This window comes from Sphaerulina musiva (assembly GCF_000320565.1).
Source record: "Sphaerulina musiva SO2202 unplaced genomic scaffold SEPMUscaffold_9, whole genome shotgun sequence".
In the NCBI taxonomy this organism is placed as follows: Eukaryota; Fungi; Ascomycota; class Dothideomycetes; order Mycosphaerellales; family Mycosphaerellaceae; genus Sphaerulina; species Sphaerulina musiva.
The window spans coordinates 1033312-1060275 of record NW_016017391.1 but is presented as its reverse complement, the minus strand read 5'-3'; the positions used below and the strand labels follow the sequence as shown (position 1 = coordinate 1060275).

General features: G+C 49.8%; 15 protein-coding genes across 15 annotated transcripts; 8 read left to right on the top strand and 7 right to left on the bottom strand.

Moving 5' to 3' along the window:
• Positions 1–16: 16 nt before the first annotated feature.
• Positions 17–1915, top strand: SEPMUDRAFT_110478 (uncharacterized protein; the record flags this gene model as incomplete). The annotated part of the gene is made up of 3 exons (XM_016900846.1): positions 17–1588; positions 1722–1781; positions 1808–1915. 3 exons carry the CDS (start codon positions 17–19, stop codon positions 1913–1915), a joined length of 1740 nt encoding a protein of 579 aa, XP_016758205.1.
• Positions 1916–2110: 195 nt separating this feature from the next.
• On the top strand, positions 2111–3737 carry SEPMUDRAFT_151134 (GroES-like protein). The gene is made up of 3 exons (XM_016906620.1): positions 2111–2351; positions 2543–3485; positions 3534–3737. The coding sequence occupies exons 1-3, from the start codon at positions 2274–2276 to the stop codon at positions 3620–3622; spliced, it is 1110 nt and encodes a 369-aa protein (XP_016758204.1). The 5' UTR covers positions 2111–2273; the 3' UTR covers positions 3623–3737.
• Positions 3472–4040, bottom strand: SEPMUDRAFT_151133 (uncharacterized protein). Its single transcript, XM_016906619.1, has 2 exons — positions 3679–4040; positions 3472–3618 (listed from the first exon to the last, which is right to left on the bottom strand). Exon 1 carries the CDS (start codon positions 4005–4007, stop codon positions 3765–3767), a length of 243 nt encoding a protein of 80 aa, XP_016758203.1. The 5' UTR covers positions 4008–4040; the 3' UTR covers positions 3472–3618; positions 3679–3764.
• Positions 4041–4395: 355 nt separating this feature from the next.
• On the bottom strand, positions 4396–5217 carry SEPMUDRAFT_158262 (uncharacterized protein; the record flags this gene model as incomplete). The annotated part of the gene is made up of 1 exon (XM_016907780.1): positions 4396–5217. The coding sequence occupies one exon, from the start codon at positions 5215–5217 to the stop codon at positions 4396–4398; it is 822 nt and encodes a 273-aa protein (XP_016758202.1).
• Positions 5218–5654: 437 nt separating this feature from the next.
• SEPMUDRAFT_151132 (Pam17-domain-containing protein) lies at positions 5655–6681 on the top strand. The gene is made up of 2 exons (XM_016906618.1): positions 5655–6231; positions 6302–6681. Exons 1-2 carry the CDS (start codon positions 5707–5709, stop codon positions 6476–6478), a joined length of 702 nt encoding a protein of 233 aa, XP_016758201.1. The 5' UTR covers positions 5655–5706; the 3' UTR covers positions 6479–6681.
• Positions 6682–6923: 242 nt separating this feature from the next.
• Positions 6924–7352, bottom strand: SEPMUDRAFT_17060 (uncharacterized protein; the record flags this gene model as incomplete). The annotated part of the gene is made up of 1 exon (XM_016908289.1): positions 6924–7352. A coding segment is annotated over one exon (429 nt), but the record flags the coding sequence as incomplete, so codon positions are not given.
• Positions 7353–7664: 312 nt separating this feature from the next.
• SEPMUDRAFT_119804 (uncharacterized protein) lies at positions 7665–8717 on the top strand (the record flags this gene model as incomplete). Its single annotated transcript, XM_016901544.1, has 1 exon — positions 7665–8717. The coding sequence occupies one exon, from the start codon at positions 7665–7667 to the stop codon at positions 8715–8717; it is 1053 nt and encodes a 350-aa protein (XP_016758199.1).
• Positions 8718–8888: 171 nt separating this feature from the next.
• Positions 8889–9464, bottom strand: SEPMUDRAFT_24288 (ankyrin; the record flags this gene model as incomplete). The annotated part of the gene is made up of 2 exons (XM_016908381.1): positions 8889–9302; positions 9351–9464. Coding segments are annotated over 2 exons (528 nt in total), but the record flags the coding sequence as incomplete, so codon positions are not given.
• Positions 9465–14813: 5349 nt separating this feature from the next.
• Positions 14814–16021, top strand: SEPMUDRAFT_91114 (kinase-like protein). Its single transcript, XM_016910547.1, has one exon. It carries the CDS (start codon positions 14886–14888, stop codon positions 15531–15533), a length of 648 nt encoding a protein of 215 aa, XP_016758197.1. The 5' UTR covers positions 14814–14885; the 3' UTR covers positions 15534–16021.
• SEPMUDRAFT_151130 (uncharacterized protein) lies at positions 15344–16021 on the bottom strand. Its single transcript, XM_016906617.1, has one exon. The coding sequence runs from the start codon at positions 15893–15895 to the stop codon at positions 15566–15568; it is 330 nt and encodes a 109-aa protein (XP_016758196.1). The 5' UTR covers positions 15896–16021; the 3' UTR covers positions 15344–15565.
• Positions 16022–16821: 800 nt separating this feature from the next.
• Positions 16822–18786, top strand: SEPMUDRAFT_71138 (glycoside hydrolase family 32 protein; the record flags this gene model as incomplete). The annotated part of the gene is made up of 1 exon (XM_016909931.1): positions 16822–18786. One exon carries the CDS (start codon positions 16822–16824, stop codon positions 18700–18702), a length of 1881 nt encoding a protein of 626 aa, XP_016758195.1. The 3' UTR covers positions 18703–18786.
• A 187-nt stretch (positions 18787–18973) lies between these two features.
• SEPMUDRAFT_51132 (FAD/NAD(P)-binding domain-containing protein) lies at positions 18974–21087 on the bottom strand (the record flags this gene model as incomplete). Its single annotated transcript, XM_016909185.1, has 4 exons — positions 18974–19287; positions 19429–19899; positions 20005–20595; positions 20721–21087. The coding sequence occupies 4 exons, from the start codon at positions 21085–21087 to the stop codon at positions 18974–18976; spliced, it is 1743 nt and encodes a 580-aa protein (XP_016758194.1).
• A 574-nt stretch (positions 21088–21661) lies between these two features.
• SEPMUDRAFT_151129 (uncharacterized protein) lies at positions 21662–22430 on the top strand. The gene has a single exon (XM_016906616.1). It carries the CDS (start codon positions 21849–21851, stop codon positions 22050–22052), a length of 204 nt encoding a protein of 67 aa, XP_016758193.1. The 5' UTR covers positions 21662–21848; the 3' UTR covers positions 22053–22430.
• Positions 22431–22890: 460 nt separating this feature from the next.
• On the top strand, positions 22891–23867 carry SEPMUDRAFT_110468 (uncharacterized protein; the record flags this gene model as incomplete). Its single annotated transcript, XM_016900845.1, has 2 exons — positions 22891–23538; positions 23781–23867. The coding sequence occupies 2 exons, from the start codon at positions 22891–22893 to the stop codon at positions 23865–23867; spliced, it is 735 nt and encodes a 244-aa protein (XP_016758192.1).
• A 618-nt stretch (positions 23868–24485) lies between these two features.
• On the bottom strand, positions 24486–26066 carry SEPMUDRAFT_151128 (uncharacterized protein). The gene is made up of 2 exons (XM_016906615.1): positions 25749–26066; positions 24486–25660 (listed from the first exon to the last, which is right to left on the bottom strand). Exons 1-2 carry the CDS (start codon positions 25801–25803, stop codon positions 24810–24812), a joined length of 906 nt encoding a protein of 301 aa, XP_016758191.1. The 5' UTR covers positions 25804–26066; the 3' UTR covers positions 24486–24809.
• Between the last annotated feature and the right edge of the window lie 898 nt (positions 26067–26964).

Genomic DNA, 26964 nt, shown 5'->3' with positions numbered 1-26964 from the left:
CGGTGCGCCGCCCACAATGGCGCCCTATACAACCTACAAACTGACGATGGACTGCCTGGTGGTGGTTGAGCGTCAAACTGGTGACCCGAGGGTCAAGCAAGTACTCGAACCACTGTTCTCGGGCCATGGACAATGCAGATGCGATGTGCGAGGTTGTGTAGTGATGCACGACACACCATCACTGCACAAGCTGCTATGGACAGCTGCTGCACTTGACCATAGAGTAGCACTAACACAGTCCGAATCGTGCGCCATACACAACTTCGATCAGCACTATACAACGCTTGCCGCGCGACTCACATCGCCACCATTCAGTTCTTTTCCACCACCCTGGTGGTGGGCCAGTATCCGCGAGGGATGGGGGAATGTGGCCCATGAGCCATATTGGTCGCCTCAGTCTCAGGTACGACGCATTCTGGACAGACTGCATTGGGTCAACCTCAACCCTGGGGAATCTGGCATCACTGCCATTCTCATCAACGAGACATGTCGTCTCAAGATCGGAGTAACGATTCACAATACCACCGATTTCGACGGCGGTATACAGAGAATCAAGACTCTGTTGAAAGCTGCAGTCCTGTGCGAGCGACAATTTGATACTGTCCAAAACATTCAAAGCATCCGCCGGGGCTCGATGAACGTGCTAGAGTGGCTGCGGAAGATCCAGGCGCAGCATACACACGCCCAGCTTGCAGATCTGGCAAGGCGCCTTCCTACAAACGTAACACTATCGGGTAGGCATAAGCGACAAAGGAGTGCCGCTTCTCCTCACAGTGTCTGGCAGGAGTTTCCTGCTTCACTCGAGGTAGAGGCGATACTGTCCTTGATAGAGGTTTGCAAGAGACTGGTCCACTGGTCAGCCAGTGCTCAGCCTAATACACTCCATGATTTGCTGACTTCAAGCTGTACCGACCTCCTGTGCACACTCCCGCGGTTCCTGGAAGGCATTGGTTTGGGTGAGTCAGCGCTGAACCATTTCAAGGCACGACAGTGTGAGGATGGCTGGGCGAACTCCTATGCAAACCGAATGTTTGTACGCACGATGGAAGGGGTTGCTCTACACCATCCACTGTGGCTTCTTCTGCATCATACTGCACTCGCCCGGTTATGGAACACACACGAGATCAACATCGAAATGATCATTAATGAGAAGATCCGGGGCGGAGAATATGGTTGGCTGCCAGTGGGACCGGCACTGCTGCAGCCAGCTCATCAGTCTTACACTACCACCACTCCGCCAGTATCGGCAAAGTGGCTTCCATTACCTGTTTGGCACTATACGCCAGAGCCCGCACGATGGATATCGCCTGGCACAGTTCTGGCGGAGTGGCCACGACGAGACTCTGTCATCGTGCCACTGGCTGGCACTCCGTCTTCCAGACCACCCATTCCAAGCTTGTCTCTGACGTCTCAAGTATCATTCACAACTGATCTGAGTGTGGATGAAGATGGAAAGATTGAATGGAACCTGTTCTCCGAGCAAGATCTGGCCAAGAAGGTCCGTAGCCAGGACGATTGGGCCGTCACCACGCAGACCAGTCGAGTCACTGCCAGTCACAGCGGCTCTTTTCGTATTACGAGGGCATCCGTGAGTTAACACAGCAAGCTGTCTGATATCTCAGCCGAGTTCAAGGACCTTCTGCAGAGCTACAAGCAACAATCATGCGAGCTGCGCGGGTCCGCGACCGAGCTGAGCAGCCTGTCGTGATTGACGCTGGAAGGCTTCGGCAAAAGTCGAAGATATGGAGTTTCTGCAGAAGTGCGACTACAAGGGACGGGAGGTACGTGGTACACATACCTCCTGCAGCGGGAGGAAAAGACTGCCAGACGTGAAGTCCACAGAAGATTTTGTCGCGTCTCTGTCGCAGAATCGCAGCCGTCTAGCCTGCTACCACCCACACACTCGGTGTTGTGATGTCAATGGACCCCGCGGATGCATTCATACGTCCCTAGGTTTGCACCTAACGGAAAGGAGGATAGATATACATGGTCAATGCCCCTCCATAAGTAGGTACTTTACTACCTAAGGTACCTACGATTTCTTGTAATACCCTACCCTCCTCGAGTATACCTTTTTTCCATACCTCCGGTACAAATCAAAGTCTCAATTCAATTCTTATCGTTGTTTTTCCTTTACATCAAAATCAGCCTATCAGAAGATCGACGTCAAGCCTGATTTTTGATTAGAACAAGAAAAAACGAACGAAATAATAAACACACGAAAAAAAGGAGAAAAAAAAGGAAAAAGAGGAAAGTCAGACAAGAAAAGAAAAATGTCCGAAGTGAACATCCCCGCGAAAATGAAGGCCATTCAGGTCGTAGAATATAAGAAACCATATGAAATTCGAGAAGTGAGTCCCCCCACGAACAGACCAGGCTTCCCTCTTTTCATCTCTTTCCTCGTCTACTCATTCCTTTAAGCCAACAAGAAGAAAACGAAAATACAAAAAGAGAGAAAGAAAATGAAAATGAAAAAGAGAAAAAAAAGGAAAAAAAAAGAAAAAGAAAAAGAAAATACTAACCCAACACCCACCTCCTCCAGGTCGAAACCCCCTCCAACCTCACTGAAAACGACCTCCTCATAAAAATCGCCGTAGCCTCCAACTGCCACACAGACTCCATGGTACAACAAGGCATCTTCAACGCGCCTCTCCCCCTGACCGCCTCCCACGAAGGCGGCGGAACAGTCGTAGCCCTGGGGTCCGGCGCCGCATCACGAGGTTTCCACGTGGGAGATCGCGTCATGGTCGGTTTACCGCTGCACCCATGCGGGTCGTGCGGAGATTGTTTGGGACCGGAAAATCAGACGCAGTATTGTACGCGGATTGAAGGGCATGTTGGGGTGCAGAGTCATGGGTGTTTTGCCGAGTATGTGAGAGCGGATGCGGCGAGTACGACCAAGTTGCCGGATGATGTGAGTTTTATGAGTGCGGCGCCGTTGGCGTGTGCGGGGAGGACGGTGTGGAGGAGTGTGCTCAAGAGTGGGCTGGTTTCCGGGCAGTGGATTTGTTTCGTGGGGAGTGGAGGTGGACTTGGGCATTTGGGGGTGCAGTTCGCAAAGGCTTTGGGGTTGAAGGTCATTGGCGTTGATGCTCGGGATGAAGGATTGGAGCTGACGAAGCATTATGGTGCGGATGTCGTTGTTGATGCAAGAAAGGGGAAGGAGCAGGTGGTGAAGGAGGTGCAGGCTGTGACTGGCGGCTTGGGCGCTGACTCGACTGTGACATTGTCTGACCACAAAGATGCCGCAGCCATTGCCTGTGCGAGCACGAAGATGCATGGGACCATGGTGCAGATTGCTCAACCGGACAACGTCACCATTCCGTTCGCCGAGCTCATCTTCCGTGACATCAGGATTATCGGGTCGCTCATCGCGAGCGCCGAGGAATCAAAGGGCATGTTGGATGTGATTGCGAAGCACGGCGTGACTGTGACGACTGAGAAGTTCTATGGACTGGACAGTATCCATGATCTGGTTGAGCTGGGTGAGTTCTCCTGTCGGTATTTGCTATATTTTGCTAATGATTTCGCAGTCCACGGTGGAAAGCTGAAAGGAAAAGCCATCATCGTGGTCGACAACGAGCAGATTGAGCATGAAAAGAAGCTTGGGGCGAAGTTCTAGGGGACGTGGGTTAGAACAAGTGCCCGTTCGGAATCTCAAGTAGGAAAGTGACTTGCCTATTTCACCCAAGCACTGATCAACGAAGGTTTAGCTGCCACAGATCCCAGTTATTGATTGTGAGCCTGGCCAGAGCAGGAGACCTTCACGCAGACAGTCTCCGTGATGTAGCTTCTTCCCTGCAGCTTTTTCCTGTATTTCTCTTTGCACTCCGCCACCTGCTCCCAATTGCGCCATGGGGATTCGGTACCGCAGCATGAGCTTCCTCTACCATGCGGCATGTTGAGACATTGCGCCAGTCTAATTGTTTCCATGAATCTCGCCCCCAAATGCAGCCCAGGTCGAAAGTATCGGAACTCTTGATAGACGGTTCCCAACGCGCTACCATGAGCTCAGGTGTAGCGAAGAGCGGATCCCACGCGTTCAAGGTGATGAACTGTCGTTGCGTTAGTGCAGTGTGGGCAGATGGGGGCGATTAATTTACACTAGCCGTCTTGCTCGATGAGGAGGTGTTGTATGGACCGGCATTGCTGAAAAAAAAAGTAGAAGCTGAAAGGTGAAGTCCGTTTCCTGCTCTTTCCTGCGGTCACTACCGCCAGATTCTCGCGCAGGAAGGCGCGACTGTAATGACGCCATTTCAAGACACTGGCTCACGACCAGGACATCAGAGAAAGGATCGGGATAGACTTGTAGGCGCCAAGTACTGTGTTTCTTGTGAGAGACCGCAGAAGATCTGCTTGATGCTGAAGGACTCACACAAATTGTCCTCGCTGATGCTACACATTCTTTTCATCATCTGCAACCTCGAACTCGAGGAACTTTTCGTCCACTCTGACGACCTTCTTCGAGCTCTGGATGGTCTCCCAGCCCATGAGCGGCTTCCAATCATGCCAGTCCGCGGCTACATATAGCATCCAGAGCGGCGAGCCCTTCCGATGTTCGCCCATCCACGTCTTTGAAGGGAAATTCACAGGATCAATCGATTTATTTCCGAATTGAGCTTTGATCGAAAGCCGAGGCCGAGTCGGGACGCACGCCATGAACGACTTGGGCGGTTGGCACGCTAGCATGCGTTTCCATGAGCCTGGAATTGGGATTTTATCCGCAGAGAAGAGATACAGCCACGGATTTTCGATTTCGTGCAACGCATTCGCCCTAAATTCCTTCCACGAAAGCCCTTCCTTGCTTGCTGAAGCATTGCCAGCTTTCGGTGGTATACCAGCGACCGTGACATCCCTCAGAGAGTGTTTGATTTCGATAGGTTTGAAGAAGAGGTATTCTTGGATCAGCGCGTTGTGTTGTACAATCTCGTGCCATCTACGGCACACCAGCTGCACTTTGCAAAGTAGATTCTCAGCTGGCAGGTCAAGAAGGATTTTCTCAGCCAGTTCCACCGTGTTGAAAGCTCGTGTGAGGGCGCTTGGCGTTCTGTAGGCAGTGCCAGTCTGGATTCTAGCGATGGATCGCGTGTCTTCATTGTGCTTGTGCTCGGCGGAAGAGGTGGCGGACAGGATGGTGATGGGATCTGAGAGTGGAAGCAGGAAGTCGCACACCTCCTCAGTGAGCTCGTCCTCGTGATAATGGCGCTTGAAAGTCATCTTTGCTGGGTCGGTGGTGGTGTTGTTGTTGTTGTTGTGAACTTGTGTCTGAAGGTCTGCTCAAGTGCGAAATGGGAAGTGTGCCTGCCTGTCAAATGTGAGCTCTATCCAAGACGCATACTTGGCCTTGCGGGGAGATGGTCGTGCTCTACCACCTTGAGTACCTACCTTAGGTAAGTAGGTATGGATGTTGACTGTTGAGCACACGGCAAATGGGCAATTTGCAAAGACGTCGACGGGCGAAGACTGAAGTGAAATCAATCCATGGAATCTACTGTATTAGGAAAGCGCGCGACTTGCACACGCACCCCTGTCGCCAAGGCAATAGATTATAGGCTAACCGAATTCTAGAATCCTCAGTAATGAGCACGGAGCTCTCCCATCGTCATTTACATTTACATGTACCTAACCTGACCATCCTCCATCGACTCCGCCCAAACTCTTCAGCTGCCAAAGTCCTCCTCGTCAACGACATCGATACCACACATCATGGCGACCTTCCTGACTCCGCGCGCAACATGCCTCCGCACTCTTGCTGCGCCACGACACAGCGCGCCTTCGACCGTCTGCGCGGCCTTCACCACCGCTGCGAAGCCATTGAAGCAGCACACACGACCACAGAGAACTTCTCTGATCTCGCAACTACCGCGTGCCGTCTTCGTCCGTAGCGCCAGCACATCTGGGATACCACCGCCTTCGTCGTCACAACAAAATGTGCCCGACCACATCCTCACATGGAACCGTTTCTTCGACCTCCGCCGGAAAAGACGCTGGATCAACTTGGGCTGCAGTATTGCCACAGCTTTTACAACAGCTGTAGTGTTGGGACCCGTGCTAGCTGAGCAGGACTTAGAAACGTGGGCGGCGCAGATCTCAGGAATGGATCCCTTGATTTTGCTGGGTGTGTCCACGCTTGCTATCGCGGCGGGAGGATGGCTACTAGGCCCGACGGTAGGGAATATTGGTTTCGGGCTCTGGGCGAGTAGAAGAGGGTGGAAAGCTGGTATCGCAGAGGTAAGTCATGGTGACATTCGAAGAATGGGGAGCAGGTGGAATACCGACGCTGACTAGGCTGTTCATACAGAAGGAAAAGAGCCTCTACGCTCGTATCAAGCGCTACCGTGCTGATGCCTCGGCGAGCAGTCCGCAGAGCCCTCTTCCTGATTACTATGGAGAGAAGATTGGGAGCGTAGCATCATACAGAAGGTGGCTGAAGGACCAAAAGGCATTCAATCTGAAGAAGAATAAGAACATGCTGTGAAAGAAGACAAGATTGTATACTGGAAAACTGAAGAGTGCATGCAGATGGATCGACGGACATGACAGCTAACAGCATCTGGACAAGGCGTTATGGTCAAGCGTAGGGCGTTATGAGCGTGCTGGGACACTCTTCTTGGTCCTCTGGCAAAGAGCTTGCACAGATTTTATAATTTGTAAAGAATCAAAAGCGTGGAATGATGGTAGCCATGTAAGGTCTCTGCGAGATGACATGAGTAAGAGTTGCAACGTTGACGAACATCACCTGTACACGCTGATCTCACTTCAATCGCCATGATGCTCGGAATGGATGTGTGGAATCGTGACTAGGCAGGTACTTGATGGACGAGAGAGGATAGGTATGTCAATCAATTCGATACTTTCTGCTCTCCGGGCTTGTCTACAGCTAGGAACTTGTCCACAACAGCCGTCAACTGCTCTTCCGTGTTGACCACTGTAGTCCTGAACAATCTGGCAGACACGCGCATCTCGAAGAGCACATCCAGCTCGGCATAGGTCCGTCCCTTTGGCTCTGGCAAGCGTAAGAACGACCACACAAGCATCACGAAGCCGGTTCCAGCCCAGAAGAAAGCAGAGCATGGGCCCCAATTCCAGCCATCAGGATTCAGCTGTCTCGTGGTCAGGATATTCGCCAACATGCCCCCGATCTGGAACACACTGCGAGCCAAAACGACAGTTTTCTGCCGCAGACGAGTCGAAGGCATTTCTGCAACCAGTGCGTAGCAGACAGGGCCGACTGTGCAATTATATATAAATGTAAAAAGTAGCAGCATGGAGCCAATAGTCCACTGGATAGCGCTGTTGTTGCCTTGGGATGCGAGACCGCAAAATCCCACCACGACCAAAGTGAAGAAGAGCGATAGTTGCCCAATCACATATAGCTGTCGACGGCCGACGTGTGGCATGAGGAACCAGGAGACAAACACCGCAATGGCACCGAGCGCATACTGCCCGAGCGACAGCGTGAAAAGAGTCGCTCACATGTGATAGCTGCGGCCCACCTATAACGCGGCGGTAAGTGAGCCAATCAAAGCGCTTGGCGAAACGCCCATGACAGTCGTCGTATAGGTCAGGTCTCTCACAGATGGTATAGTACGGTATCTTCCCAACAACATCTATAACTTACCCACGTATCTTTCTAAATCTTACGCATTCAACTATCTTGCAGGATGAGCTCAACAACCAGAGTACCTCTCTTGACGCAGGCTATCGAGGAAGGCGTGGTCGACTTAGTTGGCATCAACGAGGTCAAATTCCTCGAATTCCGAAGGCCAGCTCCTAGAGAAATCCTTTCCCTTGGTGCCCGCGGACTCAGTGCCTGTTCAATCATAGTTGTGGCCTCCGATAAAGCCGCTATTGTAGCGCACATCGGACCAAACATTCCGGATTCGACACAGCAGGATTCTTTCCTTAGGCTTGCTCATAGCAAAATGGATGAATTGGAGACCAAATATCGCGAGCGAGTACATCTCTTTAGTAACAGCAGTCAGACATACGTAATCTACGCGACGTTCCAACGCGTACAGACATCCCCGGAGCAAGTAGACATTTTTCGGGAGAGACTGAATACTTTCGGCCTACGCATGATCAAGGAAAGCTCTTACGAACGTTCGCCAGCCTCACTCATGAACAAAAACCGGCCAGAAGGTACTGTGTGGGTTGTTCGACCAGATCCAAACAGACCAACGGTTGTATATGTTGAGGATAAGATTGTGAGTCCTGCTAGTGCCGGTAAGATTGCAGCAGTGGGGAGCAGTAGCTCACAGTCGATGGCTGAAAGTCCTGCAGCAACCCTGGGCGCAGGGGCGGTCGAGTCAAGTCGGCAGGCCCAGCTTGCCAATATTCCCCTTCAACAAGCGAGAGCGAGGCGGGATCAGCTGATCTCGCAGGGACAATCTCCCGCGCAAGCGATCGCAGCGCTTCAGTCGACTTTAGCAAAGATGCTGAATATTAGCGAAGCAGAAGCATATGCGGAATTACGTGTTGACAACGTAGCTGGATATGGTAGAGGGACCGCCCCAGAAGCGGCCTCGGGAGAAGAGACTGGAAGGGGAGGTCGACGAGCTGAAATCGACACTGTCCGCATTCACCAAGCAAAAGCTCGGCGCGACCAGCTAGTTGCGCTTGGAATGACCCGACAACAGGCCATTGCGCAACTACAGAAGGTGCTTGCACAGATGCTTGATATATCCGAGGCGCAGGCATCAGCTCTTCTCCAGTAGAGTTGAAGTGCTTCCAGCAGCCATCCATGGGTATCGGGAGTCCACTTTCAACTGCCTGACATCGAAACAGCTCGAAGAAGCAACTTTGAATTACAAACTGTCATCCGCACCACTGCTAGAAGCCTGCATTCTCAAGCTCAGACATGTTGCGATAGCTCCGGTCCCTTTTGCGGTCGCCAGATCCAGTGCCGTTCTCCCTACACTGTCTAATGCATTTGGATTCGCGCCATGTTCAAGAAGATAGGCGACCACTGCTACCTTTTCGAGTTCCACTGCTCTATGCAATGGCGTACCCATACCAAATGCGCGGTTCTCCACCCAGGAGCCCGGGTCATCTTCAAACAAGCGGGCGTTGATCGAGGCACCGGCGGCAATAGTGAAATCAATCACCGCGAGCTGGTCAGGGCTGTCCCTCTCGATAGCAAAATGAAGTATCTGCCCTCGTCGAATGTCCCCTCCACAGTGCATCATGTAGAATGCAGTAGTGATGGATGCGTTTCGAACAGCAGCGGAGAGTGGCGTAATGTCCCAATCGCACCTTGCATTTGGATCTGCACCATGGTCCAATAACCACCGAGTTAGTTGCTCGCTCCTTACGCACCAACTGCTCGGGAGTTAGCCTCTGCGCCGTACACCGTGCCTGTGATGCGTTACTTGCCCGAGTACTGGAGGTTTCAATCGATGAAAGATCTGGTTAATGTCCCAACCGTGGTCGAGAATTACTTGGAAAATCGTCGTTGATCTAGCGTCCGCAACGGCATCACTACAGAAGAATTGACAGCCAGGGAGCTTCTCGCACAGGTAGAGAAGTACGCCAGGATGGCTACAGAGTATCGCTTCTGTGAAGCAACTACCGAAAGCTCGGCCAGAGCCAACATATTGAGAGGCGTGCGCGTTGAGAGTCTGCTGAATCGAGAAGAAATCGCCTCTTGCACATGCTCCGCGGAGTGTGATTTCTTCCGGCGATATAAGATTGTCGAAAATGGCACTGTAACGATGTGGAGCATCTGGTGGTTCTCCTTCTTCTATAGTTAACGAGGTTTTGCCGGCGCTTTTAGGTGTTATTTCATGCGTTGAAGCGGAGGATACAAAGAATTTGCTCTCCAAGATCTTGTCAATGACTTGGGCGAAAGTACAATCCGTGAAGCTGCGTGCATTAGCCCATCGCCAGGCTGGAACAGCGTCAAGAACTCGTGACATGGCTTGACTGCCAGATATCGAAGCACCGCATAGAGCGTCGGCAATAGTCAAGACGTTGTCCTCAGAACTTGACTCTACTAGGATTTCAAGGATTTCGTAGTGTGCGCATCGAGCTGCCCAGAATACTGCGCCGTTGACTGATCGAAGGTTAAGCTTGGAATGGCGGGACATCAGTAATGTCACTAGTTCAAAGTTGCCCAACCGGCTCGCATCCTCCAGTGGTAGATCTAAGCTACCGCTCCAGCCTTGGATTCCAGTGTCATCCAGGACTTGTTGTGCGATGTCACGAGAATTCCCCGAGCAAGACAGCCGTAAGATTTCTATCCAGAAGGACTTGTTGTCCGATAGTAATCTGCCGTCCCCTTCGATTCTTAGCAAATTCAGGAGAGCCTCTCCAACCTCTGCACAAGAGGCTAGCATAGCACCTTTCAGGGCAGATTCATAGTAGACTCGTCGAGGATAATGATGGCATATCCGTCCAAGGGATTCGTGGAGGTCGTGGTTAAATATTAGGGCTCGACCAGCAGAAGCTGCCCTTTCTAGCGCCACAAAAAGACGAGACTCCAGCAGCTGGCGTGTAGTCTGTTGCCGTGTCGCCATGGTTGCATCGATGAGGTCACAGAATGTCCGGGGATCGGCATACAGTGCTGCGACATATAAAGGCTCCCCGAAGGAGTGCGTTTGCGAGTGTGCTTGCGCGCAAAGTTGAAGTAGAGCTTCGACATGAGAGTGCCGCTTCAAGAACAGAGCAGCGACGAGGCCATTAGTTAGGAGTGTGGCTCTTGAAAACGTGATAGTCGAGCTTGCTTCGACCGGAGCAAGCCGCTTGATGATCTGAGGCAGGCATAGATTGTTCACGGCCAAATGCACAAGCGCGTCGAGATAGTCGGTCGCTTCGGCCTCTCCCAAGAGCAATTGAATCAATTGCACAGTACTTTTAATCTCTTGCGTCAACGGCCGGAGTTTCTGGCAAGCATTCAGCTTCGCGCGGATCAAACCGGCAACAAAGTGCTTGTTCATCTTCTCATTCCACGTGAGAGATGTCGGACAATGCACATGCTTGGATTCCTTGCCGTCGAAGGTTGGCAAGCTGTAGATAACATCCAGGGTATGCACATTGATTAAGCCTTTCATTGTCAGGTTCAGAACTTCAAGTGGATGCTCACAGGCGGGGGCAGAAAATACTGACGGGAGACAGATCTGAGTTGGATAAGGCGTTCGATTCCTGTCTGGTAGAGTAAGATGTCGAGCGTATGTCTCAGAATCTCGGAGGGAAGATGAAGTAGCATTGTTTAAAAGAAGAATTGACCTCTTGATGGTATGACGGGACGGGAATGATTCTGAGAAAAGCACGACAGACACTGGAAGTTGAGGGAAGATTCCAGTTCTCGCAGCAAGCATCGTCAGTATTTATAACCTGGAACACCCGCGTCACGTTACTACTACTATCTGGCCAAATGTCGTGTTGAAAAGTCAGACGTTCTATTGGATGTGTTCTCGAAGCAGCTTACCTCCTACGACGGCCCGCCCCCGCTACTCCTGATTCCTATTGTAAACCCTAGACAGGATAAGGCTAAGGCCGAGTCAAGCCGATAGTCAAGAGATATGTCAATACTATCTAAGTAACAGATAATATGTCCTATAGGCCTGCCTGTTAGTAGTATAGTATCGGTCAATTTTCTATATACCTACCTCTATATATATACGCGCCTACGTCTACGTATGTCTCTTATCTCTTGTCTCTTCTCTCTATCTCTTCTTCCTAGAAGGTAGGCCTCTTCCTCCTTCTTATAAAAGGATAAGATATATAGGCTAAAGTATCTATTAGAAAAGTACTACTCGAATTACTTAGGAGAAGAGTAGGAATATATATTCTCTCTCTATTTATAAGCGTACTCTAGGCTTAAATACCTAACTGCCTTCTAGGCTATAGGGCCTAGCTATTATATCTACGTATCTGTCTCTATAGGCTACCTTACCTAAGATTTAGAAGAGAAGAACAAGGAAAAGAGAAGAACTAAAGAGAAGAGAAGAGAAGAACTAAAGAAAAGAGGAAACTAAAGAGAAGAGAAGAACTAAAAAGAGAAGAGAAGGATAAGAATAAGGAGATAGACAAGGAGATAGAGATAGAGATAGAGAGATATATATATACTATATATGTACGAAATTAAGATTAGTATATATTCTATACTACTAACGGGCAGGCCTATAGGACATATTATTAATTTAGCTTAATTAAGATTAACTTATAATCCCTTAGAAAACAATTAAAATCTATAACTCTCTAGACCCTATAGCTTATACTAGTACTAAGCTTTATCTAGCCTAGTAGCTCTCTTTTTAAGATAATAAATCTTAGGCAAGATACTAGCTAGCTAACCCTCCTTTCGTTAATATAAGTTAATATACCTAGAAAGTTCTAGTTAATATAATTAATATCTATATAGGGTTGTAGGGATATAAACGTACTATATACTTTGCTTGTATCGACTGTATATTAATATATTTAAGAAACCTACCTCTTTTAACCTAAATATACTAGCTACTATAAATATGCTTTATAGTAGCCTTCGAGGTTGTATTGTCGTAGAGACGTATTAGGCGTATCTTAGCATCCTAGTTAGGTAAGAGTTAAGGGATAGGACGATCTTAAAGGACGATTCGGAATAACTAAGTAGTAGGTATCCGGATAACTAAGCCTCGGCGCGGATCAACGTTAGCTCCGGCTAAATATTACCTGCCTAAAGAAGACGCCTACCTAAAGAAGACGCCTAGCCGAGAAGAAGACGCCTAAGAAGAAGATATCTATCCGAGAAGAAGACGCCCGAGAAGACGCCTACCTAAGAAGAAGACGCGTACCCGAGAAGACGCCCGAGAAGAAGACGCCTACCCGAGAAGAAGACGCCTGCCTAAGAAGAAGACGCCTATCCGAGAAGAAGATACCTATCTAAGAAGGAAGAGGAGGAGGAGGAGGAGGAGGAGGAGAAGGAGGAGAAGGAGAAGGAGGAGAAGGAAGCCTAGGAAGAAGACGCCTACCTAAGAAGAAGACGCCCGCCTAAGAAGAAGACGCCTGCCCGAAAAGAAGATATCCGTCCGAGAAGAAGACGTCCGTCCGAGAAGAAGACGCCCGCTTAAGAAGAAGACGCCTACCCGAGAAGAAGACGCCTATCCGAGAAGAAGACGCCTACCTACGACGCCCGCCTACCTACGACGCCCGCCTACCTATAACGTCTATCTAAGAAGAAGACGCCCGCCTAAGAAGAAGACGCCTATCTAAGAAGAAGATACCCGCTCGAGAAGAAGACGCCTACTCGAGAAGACGACGCCTGCCTACGATACCCGCCTACCTATAACGCCCGCCTACCTACGACGCCCGCCTACCTACGACGCCCGCCTAAAGAAGATACCCGCCCGAGAAGAAGACGCCTACCTAAGAAGAAGATATTAGTACTTAGTTATTAGTACGGAACGACCTCTAAACCTTCTAAAGCATAGCGTAGGTTAGGTATAAGGGGGAGTAGAGTACTAATCAATTAGCAAAAAATGTATATATATAGCTATATATAGCTAGAAATTCTAGAAAGCGTACGCTCTGATTAGCGCGATCTTTTAGAGTAGGGTACGCTAAATCTACTAAGCCTAAAGCGTTACTACCTTAAAAAACTGCCTGCCTACCCTACCTACCTCTCTGTCCCTATAGGCTACTCTATCTAAAATTTAGTAGAGAAGAATACAAAGAAGAGAAGAAGCAAAGAGAAGAGAAGAAGCAAAGAGAAGAGAAGAAGCAAAGAGAAGAGAAGAAGCAAAGAGAAGAGAAGAAGCAAAGAGAAGAGAAGAACTAGAAGAACCAAAGGGAAGAGAAGAACTAAAGAGAAGAGAAGGACAAGGACGAGTACGAGGACGAAGACGAGGAGATAGACGAGGAGATAGACGAGGAGATAAACGAGGAGATAGAGATAGAGATAGAGGTAGAGACAGAGATAGAGACAGACATGCGCGCGCTGTTACGCCGCTGTATACGCGCGAAAATTGAGATTAGTATATATTCCGCTGCCCGTAGAATCCGTACTACTAACGGGCAGGCCCGTAGGATATATTATAGTTATAGTAATACTTAGAGGAGTTCGGTAGGCTAATTCTAAGCGAGTTTAGTAAAGGCTAGATAGCTATATCTATTGTCGTTATCGAGTTTAATATAGGTTATCGATAGGTACTTACGCTTAAAATCAATGTTTTCTATAAATTTAGAAAGACTAAGAAAGTACCTATAGTTTTAATATTAAGATTCCGAGGATAGCGGTATCGTATTACTAGGAGTAGTATATATATATATATCGTTACGTCTAAGTAAAGATATTTAGTGTTATCGGTATCGTAGGTATTATAGGAAAAGTCTGTATAGTAAGTAAGGTTAGCCGGAACTACCTTACTCCGCGCCGAGCTATAACTTATACGCTACGCTATAACTTACACGTGCTTAGTCATCCGGATGCCTACTACATATGCTTAGTCATTCCGAATCGTCCTTTGAGATCGTCCTGTCCCTTGACTCTTGCCTAGTCAGGACAAGCGCTGATGCCTCTCCCTCGAGACACGAGAGCACGTGCTCTTAAAGCTCTCGACTACATGTACATGTACCTAGGAGGTACGGTCCTATCTGGTACGTTTCCGAGATTGCTAGCAAAGCCTGCCTCTCTGCTTGTTGACAACCGCAGGTGAAGAGGTGAAGAGGTGAAGACAGCCACTGCCGCGCGATCACGATGCTGCATCCCACACCCACAAGACTCTACAGAGCAGACCACAAACATGGAGCGTTGCCTCACCTGGGCCTGGATCCGTCCTTTTGTTGCTACTCTCTTCAAGATTATGAGCAGTGATCGCTCTCGGTGTTCCGGAGGTGTCTTGTTTCTATCGTCACGGCTATGCATTAAGTCGACGCCATGGACGAGTCTCGCCGAAGCACATGCGATGGAATTCGTCAGACAGAACACCACTATCCCGCTTCCAAAGGTTTACTCAGCTTTCACATACAAAGGTCATGTGTACATTGTTATGCAAAGGATTGACGGAGCTACCCTCGCCCACAATTGGCATCGTCGCACGGAGGAATCGAGACTGAGAATTCTCTTACAGCTGAAAACCATGGTTGAGCAGCTACGGAAATTAGAGTCCCCGGACGGTGTCGGTGTAGCGAATATTGATCGGGGGCCAATCTTCGACAGTCGCCTTCCAACACACTTCTACTGGGGACCATTCGCCTCGATTTCGGACTTTCATTCCGCATTATTAGATGGCCAAAACCTGGATATGACCTCAACCGAAGCCTTCCCGGAACTTCGAGAGCTAGCCTCGTTTTACAACCAACCGTGGCTTCAGCCCGTCTTTACACATGGCGATCTAAGTAGCCTGAACATACTCTGCAAGGAGGACAGCATAGTTGCGATTATCGACTGGGAGACTGCGGGCTGGCTTCCATCCTACTGGGAATACGTTACTGCCTGGAATGTCAATCCTCAGAACAGCTTCTGGCAGGAGGAGGTAGACAAGTTCCTAGCTCCTTTGCCTTATGCTCGGAAGATGGATACGATTCGACGAAAGTATTTTGGCCTCTTCTGAACAAGTGTCTCTCCATTCGATCGAATTGCAGATTACGGAACCAACTCCTTTCTTTCGAGCATGTCCCAAGTCGCTACCTTTGACAAATCAAAGTTGCCCTTGCCGTCAAATCGATGCTGCGCTTTCTTCCCCTCGACATAGTGCATCGCTGTGTCACGGATGGTACTCCAGTCGGTGTTTGAGGTTCCCAAGGCTCTTCCATTCTTTTCCAGCGCTTCCAATGCATCCTTCACCCACACGACACAGTTCCAACCCGGCTGTCCTCCTTTGATAGGAGTGGATCTCAGTGTCGAATTCAGCCGTGTGGCATTGGCCACCTTCCCTACTATAATGCGCACTAACACCATCGCCGTTGGTGCCATAGAGATCTCACGTTCCTCGAATTCCTTATAGGGACTGAGGAGTTCTACCAACAGATGTTATACTTTCCCTCGCGTGGAACATCCCTCCCTCGGCGTCTCGAGTTCCTGGCTTTGGACCGATAACGATTCCCTAGTGATAAATGCAATTGGATTCTCGGAGAATATTTTCATTCTAATCCTGTAGACGTCCGCTTCCTCTCTCTTATAGCCAATAGTAATCGAGGTGAGAATCTCTTAGTGTGACTGGAAGAAATATGGCAGATGATATCAGGTAAGGCAGGAGGTCTTTGCTCGAAGCCTCTGCGACGTCGATTTGGTCAGTTGAGTTTCATCTATCGTCCAAATAGTCAACCGGAGTAAGTGGCCGGTTTATTGCCACGAAGATTCAGCTCGAAGGGCTGAAGCTCGCAGCAAGACTAAGAGGTAGTCATATTGTAATTTAGGCAAGGAAGGTTTGATATATCTCTTATCCCTTGGCCTAGGCCTCGGCTTCGGAGATCACAACAAAGGGGTGGGGGCAATAGAGTTCCGTAAGTGTAGTCCCTCCTAGGCTCCTAGTATATGTATGTGGTCATCTCGGAGGTCGGAGTAAGACGTAGAGGGAGAGTATCGCCGAGACTGTCGTGTGACTTTGACTGACGTCTATACCGTACATTAATGATTCCCTGTATTCCAGACCCTAATATGCCTCTTTGCTCTCGACAAGTTACAACATGAACCATGCACACACACCCACCCCCTCCCGGCAGTAATTGCAAGGAAAGGGGCGGCTCGGATAACAACATAGGAGGTAGCACATGGGTCTGGTCGACATCGATGGCAACACTGCCAACACACACCACTGCTGACCTCTGAGCATCCATCCATCTCTTTCTCGCCAATCCTCCTTATTATTGGACTCAAGCACCACTCTCCAAGTTACGCTGATGACAAGAACAACGTCTGCAACGGAGCAAGATGCGTCCAGCAGACCAGAACAGTTCCGCCGATGGCGACCTTCCTACCACTTTATATCGGCGAGAGGATGGATGAACGATCCGTGTGGGCCAGGCTATGATCCCAAGACCGGCCTATACCATCTTTCGTACCAGCAGAATCCCAAAGGCGTAGATTGGGGAAACATGGCCTGGGGCTCTGCCACTTCGCCCGACTTGATCCATTGGACACATCAAGAAATGCCCTCGCTGTCGCCAGATCAACCCTATGACCACCAAGGCGTTTTTACCGGCTGCTTGATCAATGCTCGGGACGACTCGCTCACCTACGCCTACACCTCGGTCAGCCTGTTGCCCATCCACTATACACGGAAACATGTTCGAGGTTCGGAGTCGCTGGCCCTGGCCAAGTCCTTCGACAGCGGTCGCTCGTGGCAGAAGATCCCGGCCAACCCGATCTTGCCGGGTGAGCCGGACGACATTGATGTCACGGGTTGGAGAGATCCATTTGTTGCTGCATGGCCGTGTATGGCAAAGCTCCTACGTATGAATGAAGCAGATACGCTGTTTGGTGTCATTTCGGGCGGGATTCGAGATGTGACACCGACAACGTTTCTGTATGCCATCCATGCGCACGACTTGACCCAGTGGCAGTATCTGGGGCCTTTGGCCAATGTTGGTCTCAATTTCTGCCCTTCTCGTTGGTCCGGCGATATGGGCAAGAACTGGGAGGTCACCAATTTCATCACCTTGCGTGACGAAGGAGAGGACAGCGTTGAGCGGAACTTGATCATCATGGGCACAGAAGGTTGCTTGCCTGGCCCATCGCCTCATCCCACAGCAGGCTCACTTGCTCCGTCTCGTCCTCCTCGTGGTCAGCTCTGGATGGCGGGTAGTCTGCATTGCCCACAGCAGCAGACTGCTTCCTCTGGTCCGGTCGAGTTCAAGTACAACTACAGCGGACACCTCGATCACGGATGTCTCTATGCCGTCAACTCGTTCTATGATCCACCATCCCGAAAGCGAATCGCATGGGGCTGGATCACAGAGGACGATCTCTGCGATGACTTGCGACACGCGCAGGGATGGAGTGGCCTTCTTTCTATGCCGCGTGAGCTCACCATGCAGACGATACACCACGTCGCTCGAGCATCTGTCTCGGACTTATCCGACATCACAAGCATTGAGAGGCAGCCAGATCGCCATGGAACATACACCATCCGCACCCTTGCGAGTCAACCATATCAACCTCTAATCGAAGCCCTTCGTAACAGTCCTCAGGTACGCCACACACGTCTCCAAAACCGAGTCCTCGACAGTAGCAACACACAATCCGCCCTCACTCTCGACCCCAACCCCCTCACGACCACGCACTGGGAAATCCTCTGCCTCTTCAAACTCTCCCCAACCACCCAATCCATCCACCTCAGCATCGCCCACAAGGCCGATTTCTCGCAATCCACCACTTTATCCTTCCACCCACGCACCGAAACTTTCACCATCACCCGCCCTGAATTTCCCTTTGCAAACTCTTCACATCTCATTAATAGCGAGCCTGAGCGAGCTCCACATACCCTCTTTACTACTCGCGACCCGCACTCGGGCGAGGAAGAGCAAGAGCTGTTGCAGATTCGAGCGTGGAGAGATAATTCTGTGTTGGAGGTGTTTGTTAATGGTCGGACGGCGATTACTACGAGATTGTATGCTGCTGAGGAGACTTTGGGGATGAGGATTTTTGTGGTTGATGATGATGATGGTGATGGTGATGGTGATGGTGATGGATCATCACTGGCGAATGGTGGTGATGTTGCGAGGAAGAGGAGGAGTGAACTTGTGGAGATGACGATATGGGATAATATTGGTATATCTTGAGAGTTCACGTTGATTAAGGCGCTGCTTGCTGCTGCTGGATGGTAGTCCCCCCTTTTCTTTCTCAATAAGAGCAATAATCTATCTGGAAAGAAAGAAAAAAGGAAGAAAAAGAGCTCGAAGTAGTAGGTAGGTAGGTAGGTAGTGTCGTTGAGATAGCAGGTAGGTAAAAGGAGAGAGAAAGATAAATATTACTTATATACGAACGACCATCCACGCCACGGCTCATGAACTAGTCAAAAATCATATCATGAGAAGAAAAAGAAAAAGAAAGTCAACTCCCCATTTTCATACCCTCCACCACACATCCATCACCACCACCACCATCACCATCACCACCATTCGCCGCCGTCGGCCCCTGCTGCTTCTGCTTCTGCGTCTGCGTCTGCATCTCCTTCTTCCCCAATCTCCTTCTTCTCTCCGCAGCCGCTTCTTCCGCCAAAGAATTATCCAACAGAATCTGTCTCTTGGCATCTTTCCAAGGCTTCCTTTTTCCCATGTCGAATAGTTTGAAAATTGCAGGAGATGTCAATCCGTGACAACATGTGTTGTAGAATTTACGGTCTTGGTACCAGAATTTCCAGGCGGCTGTGGGGGAGAAAGTGGGAAGGTTAGAAAGAGGAGGGAGAGAGGGAGAAAGAGAGATTTAGGGGTTTGCTTTTTGGGGGAAAAGGGGAAGAAGAAAGAAGAAGAGAAAAAGGGGGAAGAGACAAAAGACGAGACACTCACAAATATTAATCCACCTCTCCCAAATCCCAAAATGTTCTCTCAATCCACACCCCGCAGTCCGATCCAACCAATCCACATGATCCGTAAACGGCAAATACATATCAAAAAACGTCGATTTCCTTCCATATTCCCTCATCACCCCATCTCTCCACACCACCCGTCGCGCATGCCACTCTTCCATTTCGCGTAAACTCGGCATCGCAGAATTGCCTTGCCAGAGTTGGGAAATGGCCCAGCTGGAAATTTCCCAGCGCACGAAACCTGAGTGGAAAATTGTGCCGTGCCCGAGCAGGGCGAGGGAGGTGCGGAGTTCGGGGTCGGGGTGCATGGGGATGGTGTTGTGGTAGAATTTGGGTTTGAAGCTGTTGTGGGAGGGAGGGTAGGGATGGGCGTCTGGGGGGTCGAAGATGATGGGTACGTCGGGGTCGTAGCCGGTGCAGTTGATGATGTGGTCGATTTCGTGTAGCGTTTCTAAAAAAGTGGGAGGTGTGATGTGTCAGCATATCTCTTTTTTTTTTCTTTTTTTTGAAGTAGGATATATAGATGGCTTCTTTCTGATTGTACTGTGGAGAATACCTCGATATGTGCCGTGCATGCCTCCTGATGACAGTTTGACAGTATCACCGCATACTCCAGCGACCTCTGGGACCAGCTCGCAGAATCCCGATTGCAAATGTGGCCATAGTTGTGCAGCGACGAGTGGTGGTGCGACGGCCGACGAGGGTGGCGGACTCAAGTTCCACGATGGAGGGATGTTCGGATATGCCCATTTGGATAGGCGTTGGAGTCTGCCGTCAAGGTATTCGTAATATCGCTTCGGTAGCCATGTGAAGAGCCAAGCAAGCCAGACCGTTTGGTTCAGTGTGGGACCATGATCCCACGTAGAACCATCGCGAGTATAACGCGGTATCAAGACGACTCCACTCTTGTGAGACAGGTATACCTTGGAAGCGTGGCCAGGAAGAGCTGAAACGATATCTTGGGCGGATGCAGACATGCCGACGACGAGGACGTTGCCAGTGTAGCTTGCAGGATCGTGGAAGTGCATGGAATGGACAATACGGCCTTTGAATTGATCCAGACCGGGAAACTTGAGTGGTCGTGGTCTCGTCCATGGACCAGTAGCCACAGCGACTTTTTCAAACGACACTTTGTAGTCTAGGCCTCCTGTTGAAATCGAAAGCACCCATTGCTTGGCACGAACAGGAATCAGATTGAGATCTTTACCATCGTATGCATCTATGTTAGCCCAGACGAGCTCGAGAAAAAGGATGGAGAGACAAGACACTGACCACTCGTCTTGCTGTCAGTGGCGCGCAGAAACTGCATTTTCTTGACTTCATGGCCGAGCTTGATATGCTCCCACAGGCCAAAGTGCGTGCAATAGTCGCAAAAGTACTTATAGAGCTGTTTTGCGGTGGGAAAGTCTGCCATATCGTCAGGCATCGGGAAATCGCTCAGCGCAGAGCGGAATTTGGAGCTGTTGAACTCGGTATTGTCCGCCACGGAGATGGAGTCATCGGTCGAGTATTTCCATAGACCGCCCACATAATCGCGCCGTTCGTACAGAATGACATCGAAGCCATCTTCCTTCAGGGTCTTCAGTGCTACGAGGCCGCATGGTCCAGCCCCTATGACGGCCACTCGGGGAGGAGGCATGGATAGGGATGAGAATGATGTCTTGATGTGCTTAGTCTTGATGATTTGGATCTCTATGTATCAATCCCTCGTAGGTATTACTGCCGCAATTGGCACCTGCAGTGTCAGTGGTAGGAGATGGCCGTAGGTGGCCCATGACAGCAGCAAAATTAATCCCCCCCTCCTCCTCCAAGTGTTGTGGTACGCTGAAGTTTGCTGGCCGGCAGCCAGGATGTAGATAAGCTGTCATGTATACCGTATACGTATATATGTACATCCTGGTCCTATCCCACGCACATACCGTTGGTGAAGTCATGAGGCCCCTATAGCAAACCAATTTGTTTCTAAACAAACATATATGGAGGTGGAGTACTTCACTTATGTACTTTGACCCCAAGTGAAGAGAGATGGCGCGGTGGTTGTCCGGTGAACATGAAACACATACAAACAACGCGGAGCCGGCGATCTGCCGCAGGGGGCTGAGCCCCTGACCGATTAGTCATCTGATAATTATACCTACCTGGGTCCTGACTCCTGAGGGAGAGAAAACCAAAACTTGCCAACATACACTACCTCCTAAGGTACAGACACTACTGCAACTACTGACAACTTGTAACTCCTCACGTCTTAGACTCTTAACCTAACCTGCACTCATCTACTATACACATATACCAAGAAGCTCGCCAAGACTCACGGGAAATCTCGCTATGTTCGGCTCTATGCAAATCATCCCCACAGGAGTGCATTCTCGGTGAATCCGGGAGAAAGAAGGGCTACTGCATATGAAAGAAGGGGAAAAGAAAAAAGAAAAAGAAAAAGAGAAGAAATTACACCCGCCAAGGCATGCACATGTGGCTGCACTCCAGGATATTCCACTTCACCTTCCTATTGTGGCTACAAAATTGCAGAAATTACAACGAGGCCGCGTTTGTCTGCTTCCTGTTCCTGGTTGCCGGTTACTAGCTGGAGCCCGTCATGGAATTTAGCGTACAAGAATGGGTCTCGCATGGCCACTGCCTCAGATGTGGTGGCCACAACCGTCCACATACAGCTATGACAATCCTCCCATAATATGCCATGTAGTCATGACTGCTGGCAGACGAGATGAGGCCAAGATATGTCGACATGTGCACAGGAAAAAGGCCATGGCGTCTTAAAAGGATTGCAAAAGAGTATCGCAGCTGACCGCCAAGAAATTAGCGGATATGACCGATGTCATGCTGAGCAGAATAGACGACTGAAAAATGCCCCCCAGAAAGACTTGGTTCATTCTCGCCGAGCATTCGACTGCTGCACCTCTGGTGTGCTGCGCTTGTGATCGAGCCTTGCAGCGCGGATCGCGAGGCTTGAAACATTCCTGGAGTCGGAAGCGGGCCACACCCGCATGGAAGGATTCTCGCGAGTCGCGATCATATACCATCTGCGACTTACTATAGTAGATTCGAAATAGCCGTTAAGGAGGTCTGCGTGGTGCACATAGCTACCTACGCTATATAAATTGAACCGAATGCCCCCTGAGGGACCTGAAGGCCTCTTGCCAGTTGCTCATTCTGCACTTTTACAGACTTGTATATTGCATTCCGCAAGGGATCATCAGTGGTCAGACAGCCAAGCCTTTTTCTCCAACAACAGAAAGCCCTGCGTTACAGTCTTGAAGCACAGACAGACAGAAAGAAGAAGAAGAAGAAGAAGAAGAAGAAGAGGAAGGGACCATCGAAGTACAGCAAACCGAAGAACACAAGACTCCGCCTAGATCATACTCAACAACAACAACTACAAACAACAACAACAACCTTCCCCACCAGAAAACAAAAAACCGCAACCATGCACTTCCTCGCCCTCCTCGCATCCCTCCTCGCATTGTCCACAGCCTCCAATCTAGCAGGAGGAAAAGGAGGAAAAGGAGGAAGAGGAGGAGGCCAGTTAGGCTACCCCCACCCACCACCACCACCAGTAGCAGCACTATCATCCTCCTCTTCCCCACCCGCCTGCACCAAAACCCTCACTCCAACCTCCTATCCCTGCTGCGACGACATCGCCGCCCAAACAACAACCATCTACACCGACTGCGGCGGCTGCGCCGTCGAAACATTCTCCAATTTCCCCGCCTGTCGCTGTGCCTCTCCACCCGCTCTAGTCGCCACAATGACAACAACGGAGACGTTGTGTTTTCCCAGCGTCACAGCCACAGCGACGGGAGGTTTCACCACCATGATGACGACCACCGCCACCACCACGGGTAATTGCACGTCAACCATTACGAAAACGAAGCCGGCGTGTGGAGATTGTGGACATGTGTATGCGACGACCAGCACGGCGTGGACGAATTGTGGAGGATGTGCGGCTTTGGAGACGAAAATGGTGGAGGCTGGCGGGGCTGGGTTGTGTGCGTGTCCGACGGAGAGTGTGACTACTGTTACTTCTTGTGGGACTATGACGACTCCTGTTACTCCTGCTCCTTTTGCTCCTCGTGTGAGCATTTAAGTAGAGAGTAGGGAGGAGGAGGAGGAGGAGGCGATGAGGTGGGTGTGGAGTACCTTTTGAGTGGTAGTGGTAGTAGTAATTAACTTAGTAGGGGGATCGCGATATCATTCTATGAAGAAATATCAACACGATTTAGTCGACTTGTTCTTCTTAGTATGGATGATACCTACTATAACCTCCCTATAATCAATCTCTGCTCTACCTACTCTACTCTACTTGCCTTTTCTTAGCACAATCTACAACAACAACAACAACAACAACAACAACAACAACAACAACAACAACAACAACAACAACAACACATTCCCTCCAAGTAAATAAATACAGTACCTGTCTATCTAACCTCAACTAGTACCTACCTTACCTGCTATACTTAGACCTATGTACCTGAAATATATTACCGACCCGGCAAATTGGAAAAGTACCTAGAGGCTAGGAGCCCGACTTTAATATTCCGAAGCACTTACTAATATTATACCTACAGTACCTATAGTAGCTACAGTATCTACAGCACCTACAGCACCTCAGGTATAAAGTACCTCCTAAGTACCTCCTAAGTACCTTACCTTACCTTACTTTCCCTCCCTACTTTCCCTACTTACCCTAGTAAGGAAAACGAAAAAATTGAGCCAGGTCAGGCAGGCAGCCAGGCAGGTCAGGCCAGGTACAGTAGGCAGGCCAGGTACAGTAGGCAGGCTAGGCAGGCGGGTTACATGTACTTCCTACGTACCTTACCTACAAAAGTCAGGTGAAATTCTCCTTAAAAGAAGAAAAAAAAAAAGGATTTTGACGAAACTTGAACTGACCCGACCCTTGCCTTATCCCTATCCCTATCCCTATCTTTCTTATATTCGGAAGGACAATAGGGTGGATGGTGGATTTATTGCTTGCTAAGGTAGGTAGGTACATGTATCTGTAGCTGTAATTGCCTGGGAGAAGTGAGATATGATCTCTATAGTAGAAAGGAGAAGGAGAAGGAGAAGGAGGAGAAACTTATCAAATCATAGGTAGCATGCATGCATGCATACACGAAATGCAGAGTACATGAATATTGATTTAAAACTATTCATGTTTTGGTCTTTCTCAAAACCTTCTATCATTACCATCGCTCGCATCCAACATACAAATTCTAGGTGTTAATTCATTATTCCCCCAGCCATCGTCCTGTAATCACCCCGATGCGCCCCCTGTGCCCCGCTGCTGTACAATGCCATCGTGAGTTAAAAAAGAATATACAACAATTCCGCGACTTTTTTTGTCTAAAAGTTGGTGCTCGAAGGCGCGGTGGACGTCGGAGGGTAGTATCGCCCGCCATTCGGCTCTCCTCCATACTGTGCATTTTCGTATGCAGGGGCAGCAGCAGTTCCATTAGTGCCGCCACTGGTATACACAGGCCCGCCCATCATATTGCCTCCGGCCTCGGTGTTCATGGCCATCTCATCGTCTCCTCTCTTGACGGGCGGGAGGTAGCGATCGCCCTTGTTCTTCGTCCTGGTGGCGGGCAGGAAGTCGATGACAAAACTCCACTGGTAGAAAATATAGAACAAGCTGATAATCCACTCGAGGACTGCGGCGCGGTTGTAGTGATCCTGGTAGGACATGACTCCGAATCCAATGACTAATGCGATTTCAATAAAGATGAAAGCGAGCTTGACCCAGAAGGATGCTGCCAGAATGCGCTGATCGCGGTAATGAATGCCCAGACGCTGATATTCGGCACAGATAAAAATGGCCGAGACGATGTAGCCGGCAATGAAGACGACCAACATGGAGGTGTGCACATGCGGGTATCGCACCGTGTCGAAGATGGTAAGGAAGATGAGACCACACGCTCCGACAATGGCGGCGAGAATGGCCAGTACGCTCAGGATCTTCTCGGATGTGCTGTAATTCTTGGTGAGACGACCTCGATGTCGTAGCCATCGCTCGCTGACAAAGGCCACGTCGAAGACCACGACGGATACCGCACTACCGGCAATGAACAGTGGTTTGCCCCAGGATGTTGCGCCAATGTCAGATATGTAGGGATAGGTTTGCCCCACGTTGAAGGAGGCCGGATACACCGGACTGCCGATCGCAGCCCATCGACCCAACATGGCCAGAAGTGTGCCTGTACGCAGCCATGTCAGCGGCGCGCGCCCGTCGCACCCATGCATGGGTGGTTGTTTTTTTTTTTTTTTTTTTGTGTGTTCACCCACCTAGCCATACACAGCCTGCAAAGAGCGGCAGGAACCAATATGAGAGTCCAAACATAATGACAGACGAGCGCAAAGTCTTTTTTTCTCTGCAGATCCCAAAGTCCCACTACTGCGCCTGTTCGTGGTTGCTGTTGCGGTTGTTTGTTGTGGTTGTTTATTGTGGTGGTTCTCGTTGCCGTCGTGGTCGGATCGGCCTAGCAACCCAGCATACCACCCGACGCGTGGGTCGAGGTCTGAGTCGCGGGACTAATCAGCGCCGGCGGAGGAGTAGGGCGGTGGTGATGTGGGCGGTGGTGGGAGGAGGAGGTGGTGGTGGTGGTATACAAGTAGAGGGAAAGAAGAAGAAGAAGAAGAAGAAGAGTAGAGGTGGTGGTCGGCCATCATCGCAGACAGACGGGGAGAGTGGTCGTCCTGTTAATGTTAGTGGATGTGTTAGTGGCTTCGTCGATTCGTGTGCATCATGGCAAATTACCGTCGCAGAAGCAGACAGGCCGAGAAGGAATGATGTAATTGTCTTCCCACCTCAAACTCTCCCCGGCACCGTCCGTTTTTCACATTTCGCTGGTCGGACTTATGCGGACGCTTGGCTGACATTGGATAAGGTAAGGTTACTAAGGTCTCTATAGGTTAGCACAAATCGATCTTGATTCTTTTGGGCATTGTGAACGGCAAAACGGCGGCGGCATTGGGCCGTACCGTCCATCCGCCTAGCACTTTTTTCTCTTCATCATGTGATCTCTCAGCTGTTATTCATCACTTCATCACTCATCACCACTTCATCACATCACTCTCACTCATCGTCATCATCATCATCATCGTCAGCTTCTTGGCATGACATGGTATGTATAAGGCACCTCAGCTTGGCATGCGCATGGTATGGATGATGGCGTGGCTCTGCAGTACCTGGTACCTGAGTCTGGCTTTCATAAAAGAAGATATTTTATGTCTTCTACAACACATTTGTGCAGCTTGTCCATTATATGCTGTATCGAATGAAGGCGCGGGAGGGGATGTACTTGTTCATAACCACGGCAGCAAGCGCCATTAAGTTTTAATTCCCTTATGACCGGTCCCTCAACGGCGCTAGGAATTTTGTTTTTGGAGCCGATCATCATTTCTACCGGGTAATAGGTCCCGCTTCTCTCGACTTGACCTTCTACACCGCCCAACAACATCACTCAGCGAAATCGATAGTAGTCAGAAGTGGTCAAGAGAG

What these genes read in the sequence shown, in the direction of transcription:
- SEPMUDRAFT_151134 (XM_016906620.1), top strand. Translation starts at nt 2,274, where the DNA reads ATGTCCGAAGTGAACATCCCCGCGAAAATGAAGGCCATTCAGGTCGTA. An exon ending in AACCATATGAAATTCGAGAA is followed by an intron (nt 2,352 to 2,542) that starts GTGAGTCCCCCC and finishes CACCTCCTCCAG; the next exon opens with GTCGAAACCCCCTCCAACCT. An exon ending in CCATGATCTGGTTGAGCTGG is followed by an intron (nt 3,486 to 3,533) that starts GTGAGTTCTCCT and finishes ATGATTTCGCAG; the next exon opens with TCCACGGTGGAAAGCTGAAA.
- SEPMUDRAFT_151133 (XM_016906619.1), bottom strand. Translation starts at nt 4,007, where the DNA reads ATGGTAGCGCGTTGGGAACCGTCTATCAAGAGTTCCGATACTTTCGAC.
- SEPMUDRAFT_151132 (XM_016906618.1), top strand. Translation starts at nt 5,707, where the DNA reads ATGGCGACCTTCCTGACTCCGCGCGCAACATGCCTCCGCACTCTTGCT. An exon ending in GGAAAGCTGGTATCGCAGAG is followed by an intron (nt 6,232 to 6,301) that starts GTAAGTCATGGT and finishes CTGTTCATACAG; the next exon opens with AAGGAAAAGAGCCTCTACGC.
- SEPMUDRAFT_91114 (XM_016910547.1), top strand. Translation starts at nt 14,886, where the DNA reads ATGGAATTCGTCAGACAGAACACCACTATCCCGCTTCCAAAGGTTTAC.
- SEPMUDRAFT_151130 (XM_016906617.1), bottom strand. Translation starts at nt 15,895, where the DNA reads ATGGCACCAACGGCGATGGTGTTAGTGCGCATTATAGTAGGGAAGGTG.
- SEPMUDRAFT_151129 (XM_016906616.1), top strand. Translation starts at nt 21,849, where the DNA reads ATGAAAGAAGGGGAAAAGAAAAAAGAAAAAGAAAAAGAGAAGAAATTA.
- SEPMUDRAFT_151128 (XM_016906615.1), bottom strand. Translation starts at nt 25,803, where the DNA reads ATGTTTGGACTCTCATATTGGTTCCTGCCGCTCTTTGCAGGCTGTGTA. An exon ending in TGCAGGCTGTGTATGGCTAG is followed by an intron (nt 25,661 to 25,748) that starts GTGGGTGAACAC and finishes GGCTGCGTACAG; the next exon opens with GCACACTTCTGGCCATGTTG.